Genomic DNA, 21,374 nt, shown 5'->3' with positions numbered 1-21,374 from the left:
CCAAAAATGATTAATAGTTAAAGAGGAAACCACCAATATTATACTATATACACATACATCATATATTATTCTTATTAGTTCTCAGCCAGTTATCCTTTCCTTCCTTTCCTTCCTTTCCTTCCTTTCCTTCCTTTCCTTCCTTTCCTTCCTTTCACTTCTTTCCTTCCTTTCTTTCTTAACTTCTACACTCCCTTCTTAAGTTATTCTACTTCCTTCCTTTCATTCCGTTCTATCCCTGAGGTTTCTACTCTAAATCTTTGTTCTCATGCATTATATACATAAATAAATATAACGACCTGCAAGTATTTGTTTGCATTTATTAATGCACTATTCAATGCTGACATGTCCATACTTGAACTTAATTTAGAGACTGTAACTTCAAGTTTATGATTACGGGAATGACTACTTTCCAGCAATGCATATTTCCTAATCCTTATATCTATCTATCTATCTATCTGTCTATCTATTTATCTATTTATATCATTATTATTATTACTTTTATTATTATTATCATTATAAATGTTTAATATGTAGGTAAGACTACAGTAGGAGAGTTCTATGTTGACCTACCTGCTGAATCATATTACAAGATGTCCTTTCAACTCAGGTCAGTTTATGTACTGTACGACTACGTAATGCATGCACTGTGCGTTAAGTTACTATAAACCACAGACCAGATATATGTTTTGCTACGGAAAAATTAATGAGTTATCATACTCTAAGATCGCGGACGACATTTGAAATATGTTATGCCAGTACAAAATAATGACGAGCCGGTACTAGATATCTTGCCGCCTGGGCAGCTGGCCCAGTAAGCCCAGTAACACCCTTAACCTTCGTTGGCTGGGCTAAGTAGGCCTTAAGTCGTACCGGCACAACATGCTATATTCCTACAAGATGTTTTATGACTGCCATTTAGCCGTCTCGGGTGTTGCATATAATACCCAATCAGGGGTTAATTTTTATTTCATATACAAAGGATCCTGAAGATAGATGTCTGCTAATTGGTCGTTTACTCCAGTTGTTCACATTGGAACGTGCTGTACACGCACCCCTGACCCTTTAGTAAAAGTAAATTCAACCTAAAGTCTGACCGCTTCAATCTTGTAGCACCGGCTAGTCTTATTGAGTGTCTGCGTTATTTACCCAATGTCCAGGCGATACAGTACACACTAGGACTGGAAAGGTTGACCCGGCTCGAAAATTTAAATGTACCACGGCTGCCCATGCTGTAATAAAATATCGCATATTCTAGCCTTTAATAGATATCTGTAATCTCTTTTCTCTGCTATAAACTCTGAATCGTGTTTTTTTAGATTTGACAATTTTGGTTAAATAATCTTAATAATTTACATGTACTTATCATGATTTTAAACCGTTGGTCGCGTTTTAACAATTAATCATAAATAATCAGTTTTAGGGCAATTGCTGATGAAGGAAATGTTGCCTAAACCAACTCGTTTATGAAAACCCAATTACATTTTAGTTCTTGGTTTTAAATTTGATTTATTTTTGCGGAAATGCTTTGCAATAATTTCCGATTATACTCCGCTAATTTCCTAAATATACTTTTTTTGCAATATAAGTCTTCGACTTCCTATTAACAGATTCACTGTTAGTTAAGCTGTTAAAAATGATAGTTACACTGCAGTTAGTAGGGATAGTTACACTGTTAGTAGGGATAGTTACACTGTTTGCAGGGATAGTTATACAGCTAGAAAGGATAGTTATACTGTTAGCAGGGATAGTTATGCAGTTAGTTGGGATATTTAAACTGTAAGTTTTGATAGTTATGTAGTTTGTACGGATAGTTGTGCTGTTTGTAGGGAAAGTTATACAGTTAGTAGGGAAAGTTATACAGTTACTAGGGATAGTTATACAGTTAGCAGGGATAGTTATACATATAGTACGGATAGTTACACTGTTAGTAGGGATAGTTATGCAGTTAGTAGGGATAGTTATGCAGTTAGTAGGGATATTTATACTGTTATTAGGGATATTTATACTGTTAGTAGGGATATTTGTACTGTTGGTAGGGATAGTTATGCAGTTAGTAGGGATAGTATTTTTGTGAGTGGAGAGGGAGAGGGGGGGGGGGGGGGAACTGATGTCTATAAAGAGGGAGTAATTAGTAGATAAAGAATAACAATGGAAGGAAGTACATGGAAGTGGAACGAAATAAGAAGGTGGGGGGTAGGGAAGTAAATGAAGAAGTAAGAATAGCTAAATGTAAAAATATTCTACAATAAACTACAGACGTCATGTTTGGGTAGATTCGAATTGAATTGAGTTATAATGTCTTCATATATAAAAATGATCTGATCTCCCTAACGTGAATGACGAAGCATGTCTTCCAAGCCTTTAAATCATTTCTTTTCGGCCTAGGTAATAAGCGTATAGGGTATTAAATACAATTCCAAATTGTTTCTTCGTATCGCCTTTTTAAATTCAAAAAAAAATATTTTTCGGTATTTATACTAGGCCTTATGATTAATTCCATTTGAAAGTATTATAGGCCAAAATATAAATGTTAGCTATAGCTTATCAAAGAGCTGAACCTAATTTGCTGATTTTTTAGGAAACCCATGGATTCCCAGTGGGTAACATTTTTTATTTCAAAATTAGATTTTTTCTTTTATTAATTTAGCAATTCAGCTGGTATTTTATAAAATGGGACTCACATTTTTTTCATGTTTTTTTACCGCCATCTGCCAACATTTATCCAAGGATTACATATTTCCTATTTAAACAATAAACACTACTTTAAACCCTGATAATTGTAATTATAAATCAATTAAACGGTTTAATTCTTTTTCAAAATTTACAGTTTATCTTATTAAACTAAAATACTTTATAGGGTACGGGATTTTATCATTTAAATGTACTAGAATCAGCAATTCCAGTGAATTTAACACAAGATTTTTCAGTTTATACAAATCACTAATACATCATACAAAATGTAAACATATTTATATACTAATAACTAAAAATTGAATTGTCATTCTTTGAACAAGGCTACACATAATACACTCTTTTCATTTTAATGTAATCTTACATCTGATAAAGTTCAAAGTATCATGGTACTAAAACATAAACTTTATTATAAGTAAAACGGTACAGAGGTGTATTTGATTTAATTGTGTTCTAAAGCAACGTAAAAGTGAAATTTAACCTTGTAAAAATTAAACTATGGACTTTGTATGAAAGAATTATATAATTAATTTTAATTCTTGCTTTTTGTTAAAATTAAAAACATATAACGCCATATTAAAAGACAATATAAATTATTCATATTTTTGCATGGTTTAAAACACATAAATTGAGTCTAACAACAGCCGTAAAACTTTACAATGCAATAACTGAACAGTAAACAGAATTTAAAAAAACAGTCACAGTTGTCAAATCCGATATTAATTTTGGGACACCTTGTATCCTTTTACATAAAAATGTATGTAAGTATGTGTTTGTTGTTGGTGCGTCCTCATTGGTGTGATAATTTGTTCCTAGTGCGTCCTCATAATTAAAACCTAAACAATATCATTTATATTTTATATTTCTAGGCAAGAAGGAGGAGATGAAGTTTATGGAGGATCCGTATCTCCGGCATCTGCTAGATCCTATCCAGCCTCTTCATCCTCAGAATATAAATCCTCCCCCTCCCCTTCTTCTTCATCAGAATATAAATCCTCATCCTCATCTTCTTCAAAAATAAACTCTAAGTCTTCTTCCTCCACCTTCTCATTTCCTTCCTCTTCCTCTTCTTCCATCTCTTTTCCATCCTCCTCCTTCTCCTCTCCTACCTACTCCTCCTACCCTGCTGCTAGCCGTCCTAATGAGATCATTCGAGTGAAATCCAGGATTTCCTATCCATCCTCTCCGTCTATCTCCTCAACAACACCTTCATTTTCTACCCCCTCCTCTCCAACCTACTCGTCCCCCCTCCCCTCCTCTCCAACCTACTCCAACCAAGAATACAGAACAGAGAATACTGAAGGAAATTCAGCTAAATATTCCAAGTTCAGGACTGAGATTTTAAAAATAAAACCCAAACTTTCGCAGTCTCAAGCCTTTCTTTAGCGAAACTCTTTCCTTGGGTCTAACCAAGGTTATAATGCAAGGAAAGTTATTTCAGAGGTGTACGCATCTTTTGTACTGCAGTGTGCTGTCTCTGGGCGGTAATGTAAACACAAGACGGATGTCACAGCCTGACATAGGATCCACCTTCACATAAAAAATCAATGAAATATTCTGGTCAAAGGAAACTATTATTTGAATATCAAAATTATCAAATTTAAATGCTTTTATCCTCCACGGATACTAAACAAACACTGATGCATCTATTCTTGTTTACACGTTCTGCCCAGAGTGAACTGGTTTCAATATGTACGCAGAGTATACGCAACTGCAATTAACTCTACTTGGGTCTAACGGTAGAAAAATTCAGCAACTGATTAACGCACATTCGATTCTTCAGATTTGTAAACCTTACATATAACTTGATGTGCTTATTTTACAGATATAACTATCTACAAACTAAGATTGAAATGTACAATCTTAAAGGGAGTGACCGGCTATGTAAGGTAGTTGAACTGAGGACGCAGTATTGTGGAAAACTTCTTTAGGATTCATTTGAGACATATTTCACTTTTTAAAAGATCTGTAAATCCTGAGTTTGAGCGCAAATTCGATGTTCAAAACTCCTGATTTGGGGGTGGATACGCTTTCAGATTTAGTTTTTTTTTAAATATTAATTAACGACGACATAAAATGTAAAAATATTCTACAATAAACTACAGACGTCATGTTTAGGAACATTTTGAGAAAATAAAAATTAATCTTATCATAGAAAATAAGTAATCTTGTTCAATTATTAGTTTCTATTATCTCATTATTCTAGTTTCTCGTTATTCACAAATATGTTCGCAGATTTTCTATAATTATTATTGAAAAGACGATATTTAAAGAATTTGAAGAAATCTGCGAATAAATTCAAAGAAAATTAGAAATTCAATATAATAATGAAAACGAAATAATCGATTTTAGCATTGATTTATTTACACATTTCTTTTGTGAAATATGTTCCTAGCAATCTAATTAGATTACTGTATAATTTTTACTTTTTTTTTCGTTGTCGTTATTTAATAATTAAAAAAAAACTAATTCTGAAAGCGTATCCACCCCCAAAATCAGGAGTTTTGAACGTCAAATTTGCGCTCAAACTCAGGATTAACAGATCTTTAAAAAGTGAAACATGTCTCAAATGAATCCTAAAGAAGTTTTCGACAACACTGCATACTCAGTTCAACTACCTTACATAGCCGGTCACTCCCTTTAAAAGTTTTACGAAATTTACGATCTAAATCGCTAAATCTCGAGTAATATCCGGGTTTTACTCGGGATTACATATTTCAAATATCAGCTCAATTAAAAAATTTTAGAACTGAATTTCTATTCTTTAAACAAACCTTTTCACAGCATGTCATAAACCATCCTATTTTAAAGGGACTGTGAAAAAAACCATAAAAAGGGAGAAGGACTGAATAAAATATGAAGGATATCAATCGCCACCAATTGTCTTCTTTGATGAGAATTTGAAACGTGTCGCTATCAAAACATGTATCATTAATTTAATGGTATAAAACTGTTTGCTGAATTTGTACAACTAGTATTTTCGCGAGAAGAGCCAACAGAAACGTTCCTAGGAGAAAGGTAATTTTTCACAAGCTTGCAATATTAGCCAAGCATCGCAGTTTATGTAAAAAGGAATTGAATTCTTGACCCAAACTCTGATTTTCTAATTTCTATATCTTTGCAACCCCATGTCGTAGACCGTAGATATTTCAAACTTTGAAATCTGTTAGATCAAATAATCTAAGTTTGAAATTAGCTTATTAAGAAAATATTAGGATATTAAGTAAATATATAAATGTGTTGATTTAACTATATTTTAGTAATGAAGGTTTTGTAACTTCCTCTTCCACCTACAGGCCTCAAGTTTACCAGGTAACCAGGGGGAAGTTGACCCCCCCCCCCCTACAGACCTCAAGTACAAGTATACCAGGTAACCAGGGGGCAGTTGAACCCCCCCCTACAGACCTCAAGTACAAGTATACCAGGTAACCAGGGGGCAGTTGAACCCCCCCCTACAGACCTCAAGTACAAGTATACCAGGTAACCAGGGGGCAGTTGAACCCCCCCCTACAGACCTCAAGTACANATATGGTCAAATAGAAGCACATCTAAAAATATTCATGACACCCCTGGTTTAAAACTTAGAGCAAATAAAATAAATAAAACCGCGGGGTTCCTCAAACTTTGTTGACAAAGTCATCTTATGGAATTAAAACATTAAATGAAAAAACGTTTTCAAGGAAAATTGTCCTACATGCATGAGAATGACTCAGGCATTCATGGTTTCGAATAAAAGTGTTTTATCATGATGGAAATATATGTATTACAAGGTGAGTATATAGAATGCGCTATGTATGGGTCTACCTACTGTCATTGAATAATCCAAACAAACAGAGAAATTGAATTATAGATCAAAGAGACAAAAGATGTATTTAGCTTCATAATTCTCATATTTAGCTTTATAATTTTCATATTTAGCTCTATAATTCTCATATTTAGCTTTATAATTCTCTTATTTAGCTCCATAGTTCTCATTATTAGCTCTATAATTCTCATATTTAGCTTTGTGATTCTCATATTTAGCTCAACAGTTCTCCTTATTGGCTCTATAATTCTCATATTTAGCTTTAATTTTCATATTTAGCTCTATAATTCTCCTATTTAGCTCTATAATTCTCATATTTAGCTTTATAATTCTCATATTTAGCTACATAGTTCTCATTATTAGCTCTATAATTCTCATATTTAGCTTTACGATTCTCATATTTAGCTTTATAATTCTCATATTTAGCTTTATGACTCTCATATTTAGCTTTAAAATTCTCATATTTAGCTCCATATTTCTCATTATTAGTTCTATAATTCTCATATTTAGCTCTATGAGTCTCATATTTAGATCTATGATTCTCATATTTAGCTCTATGATTCTCATATTTAGATCTATGATTTTCATATTTAGCTCTATAATTCTCATATAATTCTCTAAGAGGTTTTCCTATTAAAATATGACAATACTTGGATCATAGGGCACTTTGCGCCCCTCTTTTTAGCAACCGTGTTAGCTTGCAGGGTATATCAATTGTACCGGGAGAGAAGGCAAAAACAGTGGTAAATGTTGAACATTTTAACTTTTAAGATTTCATTCTAAATTATTTTTCTCGTAGGGCTCACAGTCACAGGGAGAAGCATCTTTGAAAAGGTGAATTTTCTTTCACATTAATACATATTTACATCAAATCTTTTTTAGATATTCGTTCAGAATTCTGCCTTCCAATGAACCCGAGTCATTTAGGTATTACGCCATTTTTGCATTCATATATAAGTCGTTTATTGTTTTAATTCCAATTTGCTGTTTTTTTAAGTTTTAAGAATAAAACCTCGTTTGTGACTTTCTTTCTTTTTCAGTCGTTTTCTTACTTAGTATTTTTAGGACAAATTTTATAAAAAAGATATCTTGACTTCTCGTAAAACATGGTAGATAAACACTTTTATACTGATTTACTTTACGAATCTGTTTCAGACAATCCGAGTCCCTTGATAGTATTTCTCTTGGAGGCCCTGAACTTTTTGGCCAATCTGAACAGTCCTATGAAAACGGCCAAAACGACGATATTGACGAAATCATCAGCATTGGAGAAGATTTCTCAGGTATTCCAAAACAGTGAATAATCTTATTTTTTTAATCTATGAAACCTGTGGCCGAATTTAAAGAATTTCAGCGGCGGTTTAAATTTAAGCCGCAGCTTAAATATGGTTGGTTCCATATAAAATTGTATCAAATGTTTCAAGATTTAAGCCTGCGCTTAATTTAAACCGGGTTTTGGCAGATTTAAACCGCGGCTCAAATTCTTTAAATTCCATCTCTGATTTCATAATACGTTAAACTAAAGTAAACTATATATGCAAGATTTAAATATTAAAATTTTTCAATCATAAGTACTCTTATTAAAGAGCTTGAGCAGCTGCGAGGTCCCAAAGTCGAACCAGTAATGGTGCATACATTTACCTTCTTCTTATTTCAAACCAAATAGAGTATAGTACAATAGATGGCAACGTAGAATTTGTACACTCTCAGTACAGCTGTATTCTGTCGTCACAAGTGTCAATTCAGTTTTTGTGTCCGACAAAATTATCAATAATAGTGATAATTTTAGAATAAAAAGCTTTTCTTACAGTAAAATAAGTGCAATTTTATGTGTTCTTTAGTTTCTGTTTTTACACTTATTTATTTAATCTTAGAAAATATGTCAACTAATGTGAGAAAATTTCGCTTTCCTTGTTATATTTGACACTTGTGACGTTGTGCAAAATTCGTTTATTTCTCTGTTGCCACCTTTTGTACTTGATAATCTATTTGTTTCAAATTATATATTTTGGTATAGATCAAATAGATCAAATAAATCAAAAAGATCAAATAAATCAAATAGATCAAATAAATCAAATAGATCAAATAGATCAAATAGATCAAATAGATCAAATAAATCAAATACTTTAAATAGATCGAATAAATAAAATACATCAAATAGTTAAAGTCTAAAATGTTAAAGGTTTTCACAATGAAGCTATTGCAGATGTAGAAGATAGTCAACAATACCAGGAATTTATTATTCATTTATTTATCAACAACTTTTTAAATTTTACTTTTAACATAAATTTAAAAAATAAGTTTTTTTTAAAGATAAATGAGGAATAAATCAGGAGAACGCCCCTGTTTTCACGGATATAGTTGAAAAGACAAGTAAGTTAAGATTTATTAAAAATAATTTAGCAACGAATAATAAATGTAAATAATAAATAATATCTGCAATTAATATAAACCATGACCACTATAACAGAAAGTGTAATCAGTGCAAATGTGATTGTGACAAATAAAACTAAGTCTAATTTCAGGTTTTGTATTTTTTTTCAACCTTGAAAATTTGACTGGTTGTTAAAGTACTTTTTGGTATTTATGGGCACACTGTACTTTCAGTTCTTTTTTCTCCAAGTCTGGTTTGCGTGCACTAACGCAGTCCCAGCCAGCTTTAACTAAACTTGATCTATGCCCTGATTTGGACACCGGACTCAACCAATTTATATTCAAGTGTAGAACTGCTGAGAATGTGATTAACGCAAAATCACGTGCATTACAATTGCTTCTTTGATGAGACACATGACAAGCTGAAAAGTCTAAATAGTAACGGACATTATTTACAGGCAGATTCGTCATATGGTCAAATAGAAGGGAAACCGTACTTATAGTTTTAAAAAATTAATTTTTTTCAAAATTTGTATTTTACGATCTCTAAGATGTACTTTTTACTTTCAAGAAAGTGAATGATTCATATTTAAAATGCGAAAACGATTGTAATAAAAATTTCATCACTTTAAAGGAATTATTGAACCTAATTTCAAGTTAAGAGTGACGTGTCCAATGGCGTACACCGAGGGGGGGCAGTGTCCCCCCTAGAACTCAGAGCTATCACATTTTTTTAATCTGAAACTAATGAGTGAAGCGGATCAAATATTAGTTTGTTGTTTTTCTCTACTAGTTTTGTTTAAAGGAGAGATAAAGTAGCAGTTGCAAGGTAATAAGACTGTATGTGTACCTTTAAAGTATCCAAGAAGCCAAATGTTTGAATTTACAGCTAACTTGTTTACAGATGCATTGGGTATTATGTATAAGGAAAAGTACAGTGTAAATTCTGTACAATCGTCTCTGAAGCCTCACCCTTAATGGACAAACCTGTATATATCTGTAGAATTTAATAAAAGTATCCTAGACAACCCTTATAGTAAAACATATTCAGTATAGAGTTAGAGAGAGAATAATAAATCATCGTGAGAAAATCTTATTTTGAATAGAGATGATGGCATGGTATTCATTATAAATACTGACTATTTCATTTTATTAAATGCTCAGGTACAATATAGATTAAAATGTACGTTTACTGCATAATTCAATATAAAATGTACATTATACAGTGAGAACCAGAAAACATTGGAATAGGAAGGCGACTATTAGAAGACATAGTCCGGCCAATGTACACGAGACACAGAAATTTTGCGGTGGAAAATCACCCATTCCAATAATTTATGTTTGTTTGTTTTTTAAGCTGGTGGTAAAACTATTTGCTTTGTAACAGGATCAAATACACTTAAATAATACGTGGTTTCATATTTCACAGTTTTCTGGTTCTTACTGTACGTTTATTTTTGAACAAAGATTTTAATTATATATACTTGCCACTTTATTTTGGTAAATGTACAATGCCTTGAGTAGTTTACAATGTACGTACACTGCCCATTTAATTTAATAAGTCCAGGGTGTCCCGCGAAACATAACGTTTGAGACGAACTAAAATTTGTTTTTTTCTTTCCTCCTTCAACTGTTTATTCTGCCCCCTCTGAATCCTCATGCATAGATTAAAATGATTTAATTACAACCCGGTCTTCAGACCCCCCCCCCCCCTTGGCAATGAATCGATCTTTGAATAGAATAACCTTGCTTTAGCAATCTGAGATGGATATAATCATGCTTGTATTAATACTTACAAATCATTCTTTAAAATATTTGGATCATGATTTGGCGCGCTTTTATTCTTTAATCAGCGCTCCAGGGTCTAGGAATACTTTCATTAGTTTTTTCCTTAATCAGTATTCCACTAGGAATGCTTTCCTTATCTAATTCTTTAATCAGCGCTCCAGGGGGTAAGAATACTCTCCTTAGTTTATTCCTTAATCAGTATTCCACTAGGAATACTTTCCTTAGTTTATTCCTTAATCACTACTCCAGGGGGTAGGAATACTTACATTAGTTTATTCCTCAATCAGTACTCCAGGGGGTAGGAATACTTTCATTAGTTTATTCCTTAATCACTACTCCAGGGGGAATACTTTCCAGTTTATTCCTCAATCAGTACTCCCGGGGGTAGGAATACTTTTATCAGTTTATTCCTTAATCAGTACTCCAGGGGGACAACTTTTATCAGTTTATTCCTCAATCAGTACTCCAGGGGGTAGGAATACTTTTATCAGTTTATTCCTTAATCAGTGCTCCAGGGGGTAGTCGAATACTATCATTAGTTCATTACTTTATCAGTCCGATGAGCAGCAAGGTTTGATATACACAAATATAGTAGCGATTGACAAAAAAATGATTTCATGAATCATAATTCATAACTAAATTATATTTTTAATAATTTAGAACCCCGGGTCGAAGATGAGAAAAGTCTGGCCGAAATATTAGAAGACAACACTCCGGCCGGTAGTGAGATTGTTGTCGAGGAGGAGGATGCTGCTGAAGGGGATCAAGCTTCTGATTTTATAGATTCTACTGCTTCAGGTGTGTTGGTCTTCAAGTTCTTAGAACCAATATTGATTCTATTATATAAAGCTGTTTTGTACATATGTATGCCACATTTAGGGATGAATCGTTTCCACTTTTTTAAATAAAACGATAATTTTATTTTGAAATAGCGACAAAGAAAAAACGAAAAAGTGTTTTAAAAAACGATCGCTTTAAAAAAATTATAATTTATTATTGATAGAGTTGCCCCAAGGATGAAACTTTAAAGATGACCTGAAACTTTTTAAATACCACGATCCCAAGCTAAAATGAAGTGGTTGCCTTGAATGTGATCATTAAATGGATTATCTAATGATGGAAGTAAGATGGTAGTAATTATAGTTGCATGAAATCATGGATTAAGGAGACAGCTTGCAGCATAAATTCCGTCTCATTCTTTGAGTAAACCTGAATGTAAATTGATGATTAAATAGTAAATTAATCTAGACGTAGCTGAATCAAATCAGGAAATCATAGAGATTCCATTTCTTGAAGATGCTGCTGAGCCGAATTCAGAGAGGAAGAAACGAAACTATAGTCTCTACTCTACACTCTTCTATCTCAAATAATGGATTCTAATAATTTAATCTTATTCTGATTTTCTGATTATCTTGACGGATACATGTGAAGGCTTGAACATCATTTACAGATGTACTCCTAGCTTTAAAACCGTAATAATGATTGGTACCTTCGGACTGTAATTAATGTATTAATTACTGATTCAAGATTATTTTTTGTTTTTCTAATTGTTATTTTTGTTTTGTTCTTTACTGTGACCAGCGTTAGGTTTTGGAAGAAAAGGATAATATTTGATAGTAACTTGTGGACATCTTTTATAACTTCACTCAAATGCATTTAAGTAAATTGTGGACATCTTTTATAACTTCTCAAATACATTTAAGTAACTTGTGGACATCTTTTATAATTTCTCAGATACATTTAAGTAACTTGTGGACATCTTTTACAACTTCACTCAAATTCGTTTAAGTAACTTGTGGGCATCTTTTATAACTTCACTCAAATGCATATAAGTAACTTGTGGACATCATTTAACATTTAAGTTTTTTTTAAAAGGCTTAACAACACGTTTTTTATAATTTAAATTACTATGTTTAATAAGTTTTTTATTACAATTAGCACAAATTTCTTACACATTAGTTGGACCATTTTGGTTTAATTGTTTTTTTTTCTAGAATAATTCGCACAGTATAATAATAGCAAAATAATCAAGCATACAAATTTGAAATATTAATATGAATAAAAAATAATTAAATGTTAAAGAACAGACCAAAACTAATGCCCATGTTTACCAATAATAATTATTCATTTCTTCAGAAATAACGCTTTAACTGGTTATTCTTTTATTTATTTATTTATTTATTTATTTATTTATCTATCTATCTATCTATCTATCTATCTATCTATCTATCTATCTATCTATCTATCTATCATATTTATTTGTTTATTTAGTCATGCACTGTAAATTTTATCAATAAAGGTGACCATGCACTTGAAAGGTATTATTTACTGCACTAAACCAGGAGAACCGAATAGCAATAAGTTTGTATAACAAATTGGAGAGAAAATACCATTTCGTAGAACTCATGAACGGATCCAACCAAATGATGATGAAGAGAGGAAAGGCTGATGAGCAGGGAGAGTGATTCATCTATAGTCTAATGGGGGTTCTTCCGGTTTTTCAAATGATTGGGAGTAATGAGTGTAATGCTTCCAGTCTGTAATGTACTCGGACATCAGCCCAGTTGCTTGTAAACTTGTAAAAGCTCGTTTACCATTTCTAAACTAAAAGTAGTCTTCATTTTATTGATTTAATCGCTTAGTGCAGTACATACATATATGTATATATGCGTTAATTTGTACAGCTTTTCTTTTTAAATGAATAACAAATAATTGTATTATAATAATTATAATTATATTATAAATCAATTAATTTAAAACTAATACCCGAGGCGCACATTTTATTATTGCGCATAAACTTGGACTGACTATTTAAAAGGGTCAAATCTATTATATCGGGGATCAACATTTTATAGAAACCAAGGATTGGTTAATAATTACCAAGCACCAAATAAATAAACTAACCATGAATGGAACAGATTTATTCAGACTTTTACGAGAATTTTCAAGTTATTAAAATCCCGGCTAACTCCATCGGCAGAGGTTACCCTTCGATTTTAATTACAAATATCAAGATCAACATATGTACAGTACAATATACAACGTTTTTAGATTATACCGTACAGTTAATCACAACAAGTGGGAAAAAGAACAACTTAAATACAAAACAGCTGCCTCAAAAAAATCCGAAAATATTTGATGCAGAAAAGTACAGTACAAGAAGTCTTACAAGAATAAAAAAGTACTACAATTGAAAATATTAAACTCAAATAATTTAACTATGAAGATATAATTTTCAGAACTTTCAATGGACAAGTTAAATATTTAACACAAATACTTTCTTTGCATCATTGAGAATCTTTGTAATTAAGATGAATCAAGTTCTTCAAGCTAATTTTTCTTATTTCAAACATACATTAATACTGAAAAACTGGCAGAATCTAGAATTTACAATTTAACGGCTTCATGAATTAACATTGCTGGCACACTTTCAGAAGTACTTTAAATACTGAGCTCACGTGTACAATTGTGCACCGTTGATAATTGTATCAGAGGTTTAAAGATGGATCCCTCCTATTCCGACGTTAAGCCTGAAATGATATTCCTGTAATGTGTTCATACATCTATTTGGGTTGATAAAAGGGTATAAAGTTGGGGCATTTTTTGATGAAAATGCTCGAATGCACCTTTTGAAAATGACAACGTTACAGTAAGCCAGGAAAATATGCCGTGAAAATAAGACGATACCCGTTTAGAAAAACTGAGTTAAGAAACGTTGAATTAGTATTAAAAAAAAGCAATTTTAAAATATCAAAAAAGCCAAATGCGACGGTATGCGGTTCAAGACACAACTTTTGATACCCACATCAACATGTTTGAAAATAATTGAAAATTGATCATTATATTTTTTTAATTGTTTGTTAATGAATAAGTTTTAATTTAATTTTTTTTGACAGTACCTTCTTATTTGCTTCTATACGCATAGATTGATTGATTGAAAGTATTTCACAATGTTTACATGTAAAAACTATGTTAGCTAGCGGATTTGTGTCTTTCTATGAGACTATTGAAGCAAGTTCTAAGCTTTGCATTAGATTTCTTTCTAATTCATGCAAAAAATGACCTCAACACAGTTCTTGGCAGAAATTTATTTTCTATTGCAAATGATTGTTCTGTAAATCCTTCCGATCTTAGTAAAATGTTAGTTAAGAAACAAATGAAATATTTTGATGTCCCATTGGAACATGAATGGAAAGTTCCGGTTTTACAAGAACTTTTAAGTACAAGAATGAATAATTTATATGTTGAAGGATTCGATGATTACGTAATAACTGAAATGATAAATATGTTATGTAGTGAGTAAAAATCAATGTTTTCTATTTGTGCATAATTTTGCATATTTTTTCTCTTTTCTTTTGGAAACCTGTATTTTCAAAAAAATTTATTTAAACAAATTTTAACTACACCATTTATATATGTATTTATATTTTTGTGTGTGAATAAATCTTTATAACAATAATAATAATTTTTGGCTGGTACAAAAAGGATTGAACATTCTCAATGTAATAGTTTTACCCCTAATAAAAAACAAAATGGAGACTGTTCTCTTAATCTTGAATAAGATTGATAAAATTGAGAGATAGAAGTTTGCAAGTTTCTCCGCCGTGTGTACCTATTCCTTAGTTGCCCCACTCTATGTGAACATTAAAGTAAAGGCTGCAATATTGCAGCGAAGCCAAGAAATTTGTATTCTAAACCACATCAAGCCCAGTTGTATTTCTCTAAGTTTAAGGAATTTCTAATACTCGCAATCATTTCTGAAATAGTTTAATTTTGCTATTTCAAATCAAATGTTTATTAAATAATTACCCATGTAGTTCAGTCTTACTTCCCTTCTGACTCCAGAACCCATCATCCTCATCCTCATCCCCCTGTTCAAAAACAAGGAATATTTTCACAGTTAAACCCATTAGCAGACTCATCCACCTGTTCAAATACAGGAAATATTATAACTGTTAAACCCATCCTTCTGTTCAAAAACAAGGAATTATTTAATAGTTAAATCCATTAGCAGGTTTATCTGAATACTGAATACTGAATACTGAATACTGAATACAAGATACTGGATACAGGATTACTGGATACAGGATACTGGATTGATACTGGATACAGGGTTCTGGATACATGATACTGGATACAGGATACTGTTTACAGGGTACAGGACACAGGACACAGGATACTGGATACATGATACAGGATACTGGATACTGGATACTGGGTACTGGATACTGGGTACATGATACTGGGTACAGGATACTGGGTACAGGATACAGGATACTGGATACATGATACAGGATACATGATACTAGGTACATGATACTAGGTACATGATACTGGGTACAGGATACTGGGTACAGGATACTGGATACTGAATACAAGATACTGGATACAGGATTACTGGATAAAGGGTACAGGATACTGGGTACAGGATACTTGGTACATGATACTGGGTACATGATACTGGGTACAGGATATTGGGTACATGATACTGGATACTGAATACAGGATTACTGGATACAAGATACAAGATACAAGATACAAGGTACTGGATACTGGATACTGGATACTGGATACTGAATACAAGATACTGTATACAGGATTACTGGATACAGGATACTGGATTGATACTGGATACTGGATACAGGATACTGGATCCAGGATACAGGATACTGGATACAGAACACAGGATACTGGATTGATACTGGATACTTGATGCAGGATACTGGATCCAGGATACTGGATTCAGAATACTGGATACAGGATACTGGATACTGGATACTGGATACTAATCTAATATTATTTAGAATGCAGAAAATAAGTTAAACTAACTTCATTTTGACGAGAATTTTTTTTAATTTTCATGAAAAATTTTCTGAAATGAGTGAAAATTTAAAAAAACGGTGTATTTTCTTGGATAAAAATCCGTACAATCCGTACAATTTGAAAACAAATCCGTACAATCCGTACAATTTTAGGGTTAAAAAAAAACAATCCGTACATTTTGGCCACCCTGAATATGTTAACAGTTAAACCCATTAGCAGACTCATCCACCTGTTCAAATACAGGAAATAAACTGTTTCAGCCATCCGCCTGTTCAAAAACAAAAAATTATTTAATAATTTAATCCATTAGCAGGCTCATCCTCCTGTTCAAAAACAAGGAATTATTTAATAGTTTAATCCATTGGCAGGTTCATCTTCCTGTTCAAATACAAGGAATATTTTAACAGTTAAACCCAATAGCAGACTCATCCACCTGTTCAAATACAGGAAATAAACTGTTTCAGCCATCCGCCTGTTCAAAAACAAAAAATTATTTAATAGTTTATTCCATTAGCAAGTTCATCTTCCTGTTCAAATACAAGGAATATTTTAACAGTTAAACCCAATAGCGGACTCGTACACCTGTTCATATACAGGAGATAAACTGTTTCACCCATCCTCCTGTTCAAAAACAAGGAATTATTTAATAGTTTAATCCATTAGCAGGTTCATCCTCCTGTTCAAAAACAAGGAATTATTTAATAGTTAAATCCCTTAGCAGGTTCATCCTCCTGTTCAAATACAAGGATTATTTTAACAGTTTTATTCAATTTTGATGGAATTTATCACACCTAATATTTCCCGTTGAAGGGTGATTAAGTGACTTTATTGACCTAAAACAGGGCGAAAAAGTAACTTTTTCACCCTGATATTAAAATTGTATACCTAATTTTTCTCATTGTAGGGTGATAAAGTTACTTAATCACCCTATAACAAAGTAATCTTAAATGCCGTTCGCTGGTACTTCATCTCAGTCTTATTTATCTCAAGTTTGTGGGTCTCACTGCATAAAAATGGATTCTAGTAATGTCTTTCTATGGTTTTAATTAAATTTTGAAGCATGAATTGTACAAAACATTTTTGTCTCGCTGTTAATCAACTATTCGGTTATTTAACACGACTCAAAATTAGTCAGTGTGCGAGTGACCACAGAAACTTAAACTATGCAAGTTAAAACTAAAACCTAGGACCGGGTAGACTTTAAAATGTCGCTTTGGTTTATACTAAATATCCAACTCAATAAAACTTATGGGTGGTACTGGACACTCGACCTGATTGCAAGCGCTGGGTTTAACTGGCTTCATTATCTCGCATACAGACAGAATCCACCGCCTCAGAACACCAGTGCTTAAACAAATTTAATAATTTACAAATAATAATAGTTACAGATAAGAATGTTTATCCAAAACAAAATAAGATCACAATATGATTGGAGTTGGGTACTTTTGAGTAGGTTAACCTAAATCCCGATTGATTAATCTCGGTATCTGCTGTGGACCCTTGATTTTCTGCTTAATACCTAATACTTAATATTTGGTATCTCTACTGGAGTCCGACCTATACGAGTGCGGGCGAGTTTGGAATTTGTTCTCTTATTGGACGCTCTAGTTGGTAAAAATTCTAGATAACAAAATCGGATTAAATTAATCTGAAGATTAACATAAATAGATCAAGAATTGATCATCACATCCACAATTAAAGTGTTTCCAGCTTAGGTGTTACCCCTGATGGAGTTCAAATATATTTATATATCAACATTTTATTTGGACAAATTATTCTATTTTGACCTGCCTTTTGAGATACCACAGAAAATATGGCCCAGCCGTTAAAACGTTTATTGTAGACAAACAAACAAGTCAAATAATTATAAAGTTAAAAGTATGCTTTTACAGTAGTGGATATAATACATACGATTAATAATAAAAATATATTTTTGATTACCTATGAAACTTTCAGCTAGTATAAGCTAAAAGAATAGAAACCCAATCAAGTTACGATCAGAGTCTAAAACTAAAGAATGCGCGAATTTTAAGTTCAAGGTTTAAAGTTCTGTAAAATAATGAGTAGCTACTTAAATATTAAACTTTCTCTATTTTAAATTTGAAATTCCCGGGAAAATATGAACCAATCAGAGAAAAGAATTATTACATAACTATTGGTAATCAGCTGATTTTTAAATTTTAAATTATGTACAGGGTGTCCCACGAAACATGACAGTTGGTGAATAGTTTAGAATGTCTTTTTCCATAATTTGTTAAGTTGTTTGATACCAAAGATCAATAAAAGTATTATATGGGAGTCATGTTATATTAAAATTGATTTCAAAGTAAAAGAAAATGAAGCAAAAGGATGTTTTAACTAAAAATAAAGATTTATTAAATGTCATGTTTCGTGGGACACCCTGTACGTGACGGAAAACAAAACATATTTCCAGTTACAACCGTATTTTGGGTTTACGTGCAGACATTAATTAATCTAAAACGTGAAATTTATTAAATATATCGTAATTAGTTGAATGCTCCTTACCGCCATGATGATGGGCAATAACCCTGTGTTTAAATTTTAACTCGTCGATTTCGGCGAGTTAAATATTTAACCTCACGGTTAAAGTTCAGGTTGAAATTAAGTCAGAAGTGGCATGAACTTAAAATTTAAGTCAAAACTTTTCGTTCTTTAGTTTTAGACTGTTTTAAAAAACGCCGACTGTTATCAAATTCCAGCTGAAGATCAATATATAAATTAAACAAAATTCACCACACACTGATAGATCCATACCTGCACAATCCGTAATCCGTATTAGCTTCATGCCACTCACATCCCAGACCAGATTCATAGGGTCTTCTACAAGAATATATTTAAAGGGACTGTTCACATCATTTCAAGAGATCTCAAATTTGTCGAGTAGCTTCGCCAGATCGAGAATGAATGAGGTATCCATATTTTCTCTTAATTTATTTTTTCCATTAGTTTCTGTATACTATTTGTGGAAAATTTATTTGTTCTATGTAGTGTAACAAGTTCACTCAGATTAATCATAAATAGAAACCCCTGGTTTACCATGACGATACAGGGTTACCCACAAAGGATGAGACTTCAAAAACGAATGTTTGGAATTTGTTGAATTTTCTTGAATTCAGGGTTCCTTGTACATGATCACTTGGTAAACCTTTAAAATACTTTATTTGAAGATTGATCAATCTTCAGTCATTTTTTTTAAGTTTGGGTCGTCTTTGCAGTTTCAACATTTATCGGTAACCCTGTTTATATGATACCTGAGAGGAAGTAACTGTTCCTTGGTATTATCAGTAACCCTGTTTATATGATACCTGAGAGGAAGTAACTGTTCTGATAACTGTTCCTTGGTATTATCGGTAACCCTGTATATATGATACCTGAGAGGAAGTAACTGTTCCTTGAAATTATTGGTAACCCTGTATATATGATACCTGAGAGGAAGTTACTGTTCAGATAATTGTTCCTTGGTATTATCGGTAACCCTGTAAATATGAAACCTGAGAGGAAGTAACTTTTCAGATAGCTGTTCCTTGGTATAGGTGGAGCTAACATTCTCTATCTTAACGATATGAAGTACTAGTTCTGACAGAGAGTACACCTGAACAATGAAAAATGAACAATGAACAATGAACAATGAACAATGAAGTATGAAAATTTACAGTTCTCTTAAAACCCATGTTCAAAATGTTCACTTTTACTCAAATGAACTGTAAGCGAATTTCAAGTGACACTCCTTGAAAAGATGGCAATGTCTCATTCACAACGGTACCCTTGAAACCTTTATCTGACCAATTAAGTGGAAGATACTGTGGTTTTTCTACGTTTTTTATATTTAACATTTTCTGCAATAGAACTTCGCAGTAAGGTACTTTCGTAGAGAAACCACAGTTGTTAAGATTTATAACATTAATGTTTATTGTATTAATTCCCACTTGATCAAACAAAGCAAAGATTATTGTTGTGCATCGGGCATGGCATTCTTTGCAAGGAGGGCCACTAGAAATATATGCTTACATGTGTCCCTTTAAGACTTGTGAATTTTTTCAAATTTTTTGCCAGTTAAACCCATAAGCATCATAAAAATGTACCAACCCTATTGCCAACACTTTATTTCCGTCATTAATTTGGTTTTTAGGTTTTTGACTTACTTTTATTTGTACTGCTATTCCTAACAACAGTATAAAATAAAAGTATCAATCCCCTTACTAAACAGTTGTACTGCTATTCCTGACAACAGTATAAAATGAATAGTATCAATAACCTTACTTAAATAATTGTACTGCTATTCCTGACAACAGCATAAAATAAAAGTATCAATACCCTTACTTAAATAATTGTACTGCTATTCCTGACAACAGTATAAAATGAATAGTATCAATAACCTTACTTAAATAATTGTACTGCTATTCCTGACAACAGTATAAAATGAATAGTATCAATCCCTTTACTTAAATAATTGTACTGCTACTCCTGACAACAGTAAAATAATAGTATCAATAACCTTACTTAAATAATTGTACTGCTATTCCTGACAACAGTATAAAATGAATAGTATCAATCCCTTTACTTAAATAATTGTACTGCTACTCCTGACAACAGTAAAATAATAGTATCAATCCTCTTACTTAAATAATTGTACTGCTATTCCTGACAACAGTATAAAATAATAGTATCAAACCTCTTACTTAAATAATTGTACTGCTATTCCTGAGACAGTATAAAATAATAGTATCAATAACCTTACTTAAATAATTGTACTGCTATTCCTGACAACAGTATAAAATAATAGTGTAAACCCACCAAGGATGTAGAACCATAGCCTAGTTCATTCAACCCAAGTTTGAGAACTGGACAAACAAATAATATTGATTGTATTTAA

General features: G+C 32.2%; 2 protein-coding genes across 2 annotated transcripts; one reads left to right on the top strand and one right to left on the bottom strand.

Moving 5' to 3' along the window:
• The first annotated feature begins 539 nt into the window (after window positions 1-539).
• LOC111714863 (putative protein TPRXL) lies at window positions 540-12,824 on the top strand. The gene is made up of 11 exons (XM_023490073.1): window positions 540-607; window positions 3,561-3,994; window positions 5,667-5,709; window positions 5,952-6,003; window positions 7,296-7,330; window positions 7,379-7,423; window positions 7,652-7,779; window positions 8,679-8,728; window positions 8,830-8,869; window positions 11,318-11,455; window positions 11,906-12,824. Exons 1-11 carry the CDS (start codon window positions 591-593, stop codon window positions 12,025-12,027), a joined length of 1,104 nt encoding a protein of 367 aa, XP_023345841.1. The 5' UTR covers window positions 540-590; the 3' UTR covers window positions 12,028-12,824.
• Window positions 12,825-12,963: 139 nt separating this feature from the next.
• On the bottom strand, window positions 12,964-20,093 carry LOC111714864 (uncharacterized; the record flags this gene model as incomplete). The annotated part of the gene is given in 5 exon segments (XM_023490074.1): window positions 12,964-13,256; window positions 15,467-15,528; window positions 17,752-17,827; window positions 19,256-19,321; window positions 19,993-20,093. Coding segments are annotated over 5 exon segments (438 nt in total), but the record flags the coding sequence as incomplete, so codon positions are not given.
• Between the last annotated feature and the right edge of the window lie 1,281 nt (window positions 20,094-21,374).

Source organism: Eurytemora carolleeae, unplaced genomic scaffold (assembly GCF_000591075.1).
Source record: "Eurytemora carolleeae unplaced genomic scaffold, Eaff_2.0 scaffold1650, whole genome shotgun sequence".
Classification (NCBI taxonomy): domain Eukaryota; kingdom Metazoa; phylum Arthropoda; class Copepoda; order Calanoida; family Temoridae; genus Eurytemora; species Eurytemora carolleeae.
The sequence above is the reverse complement of the archived record's forward strand: the minus strand, read 5'-3'. Positions and strand labels throughout refer to the sequence as shown.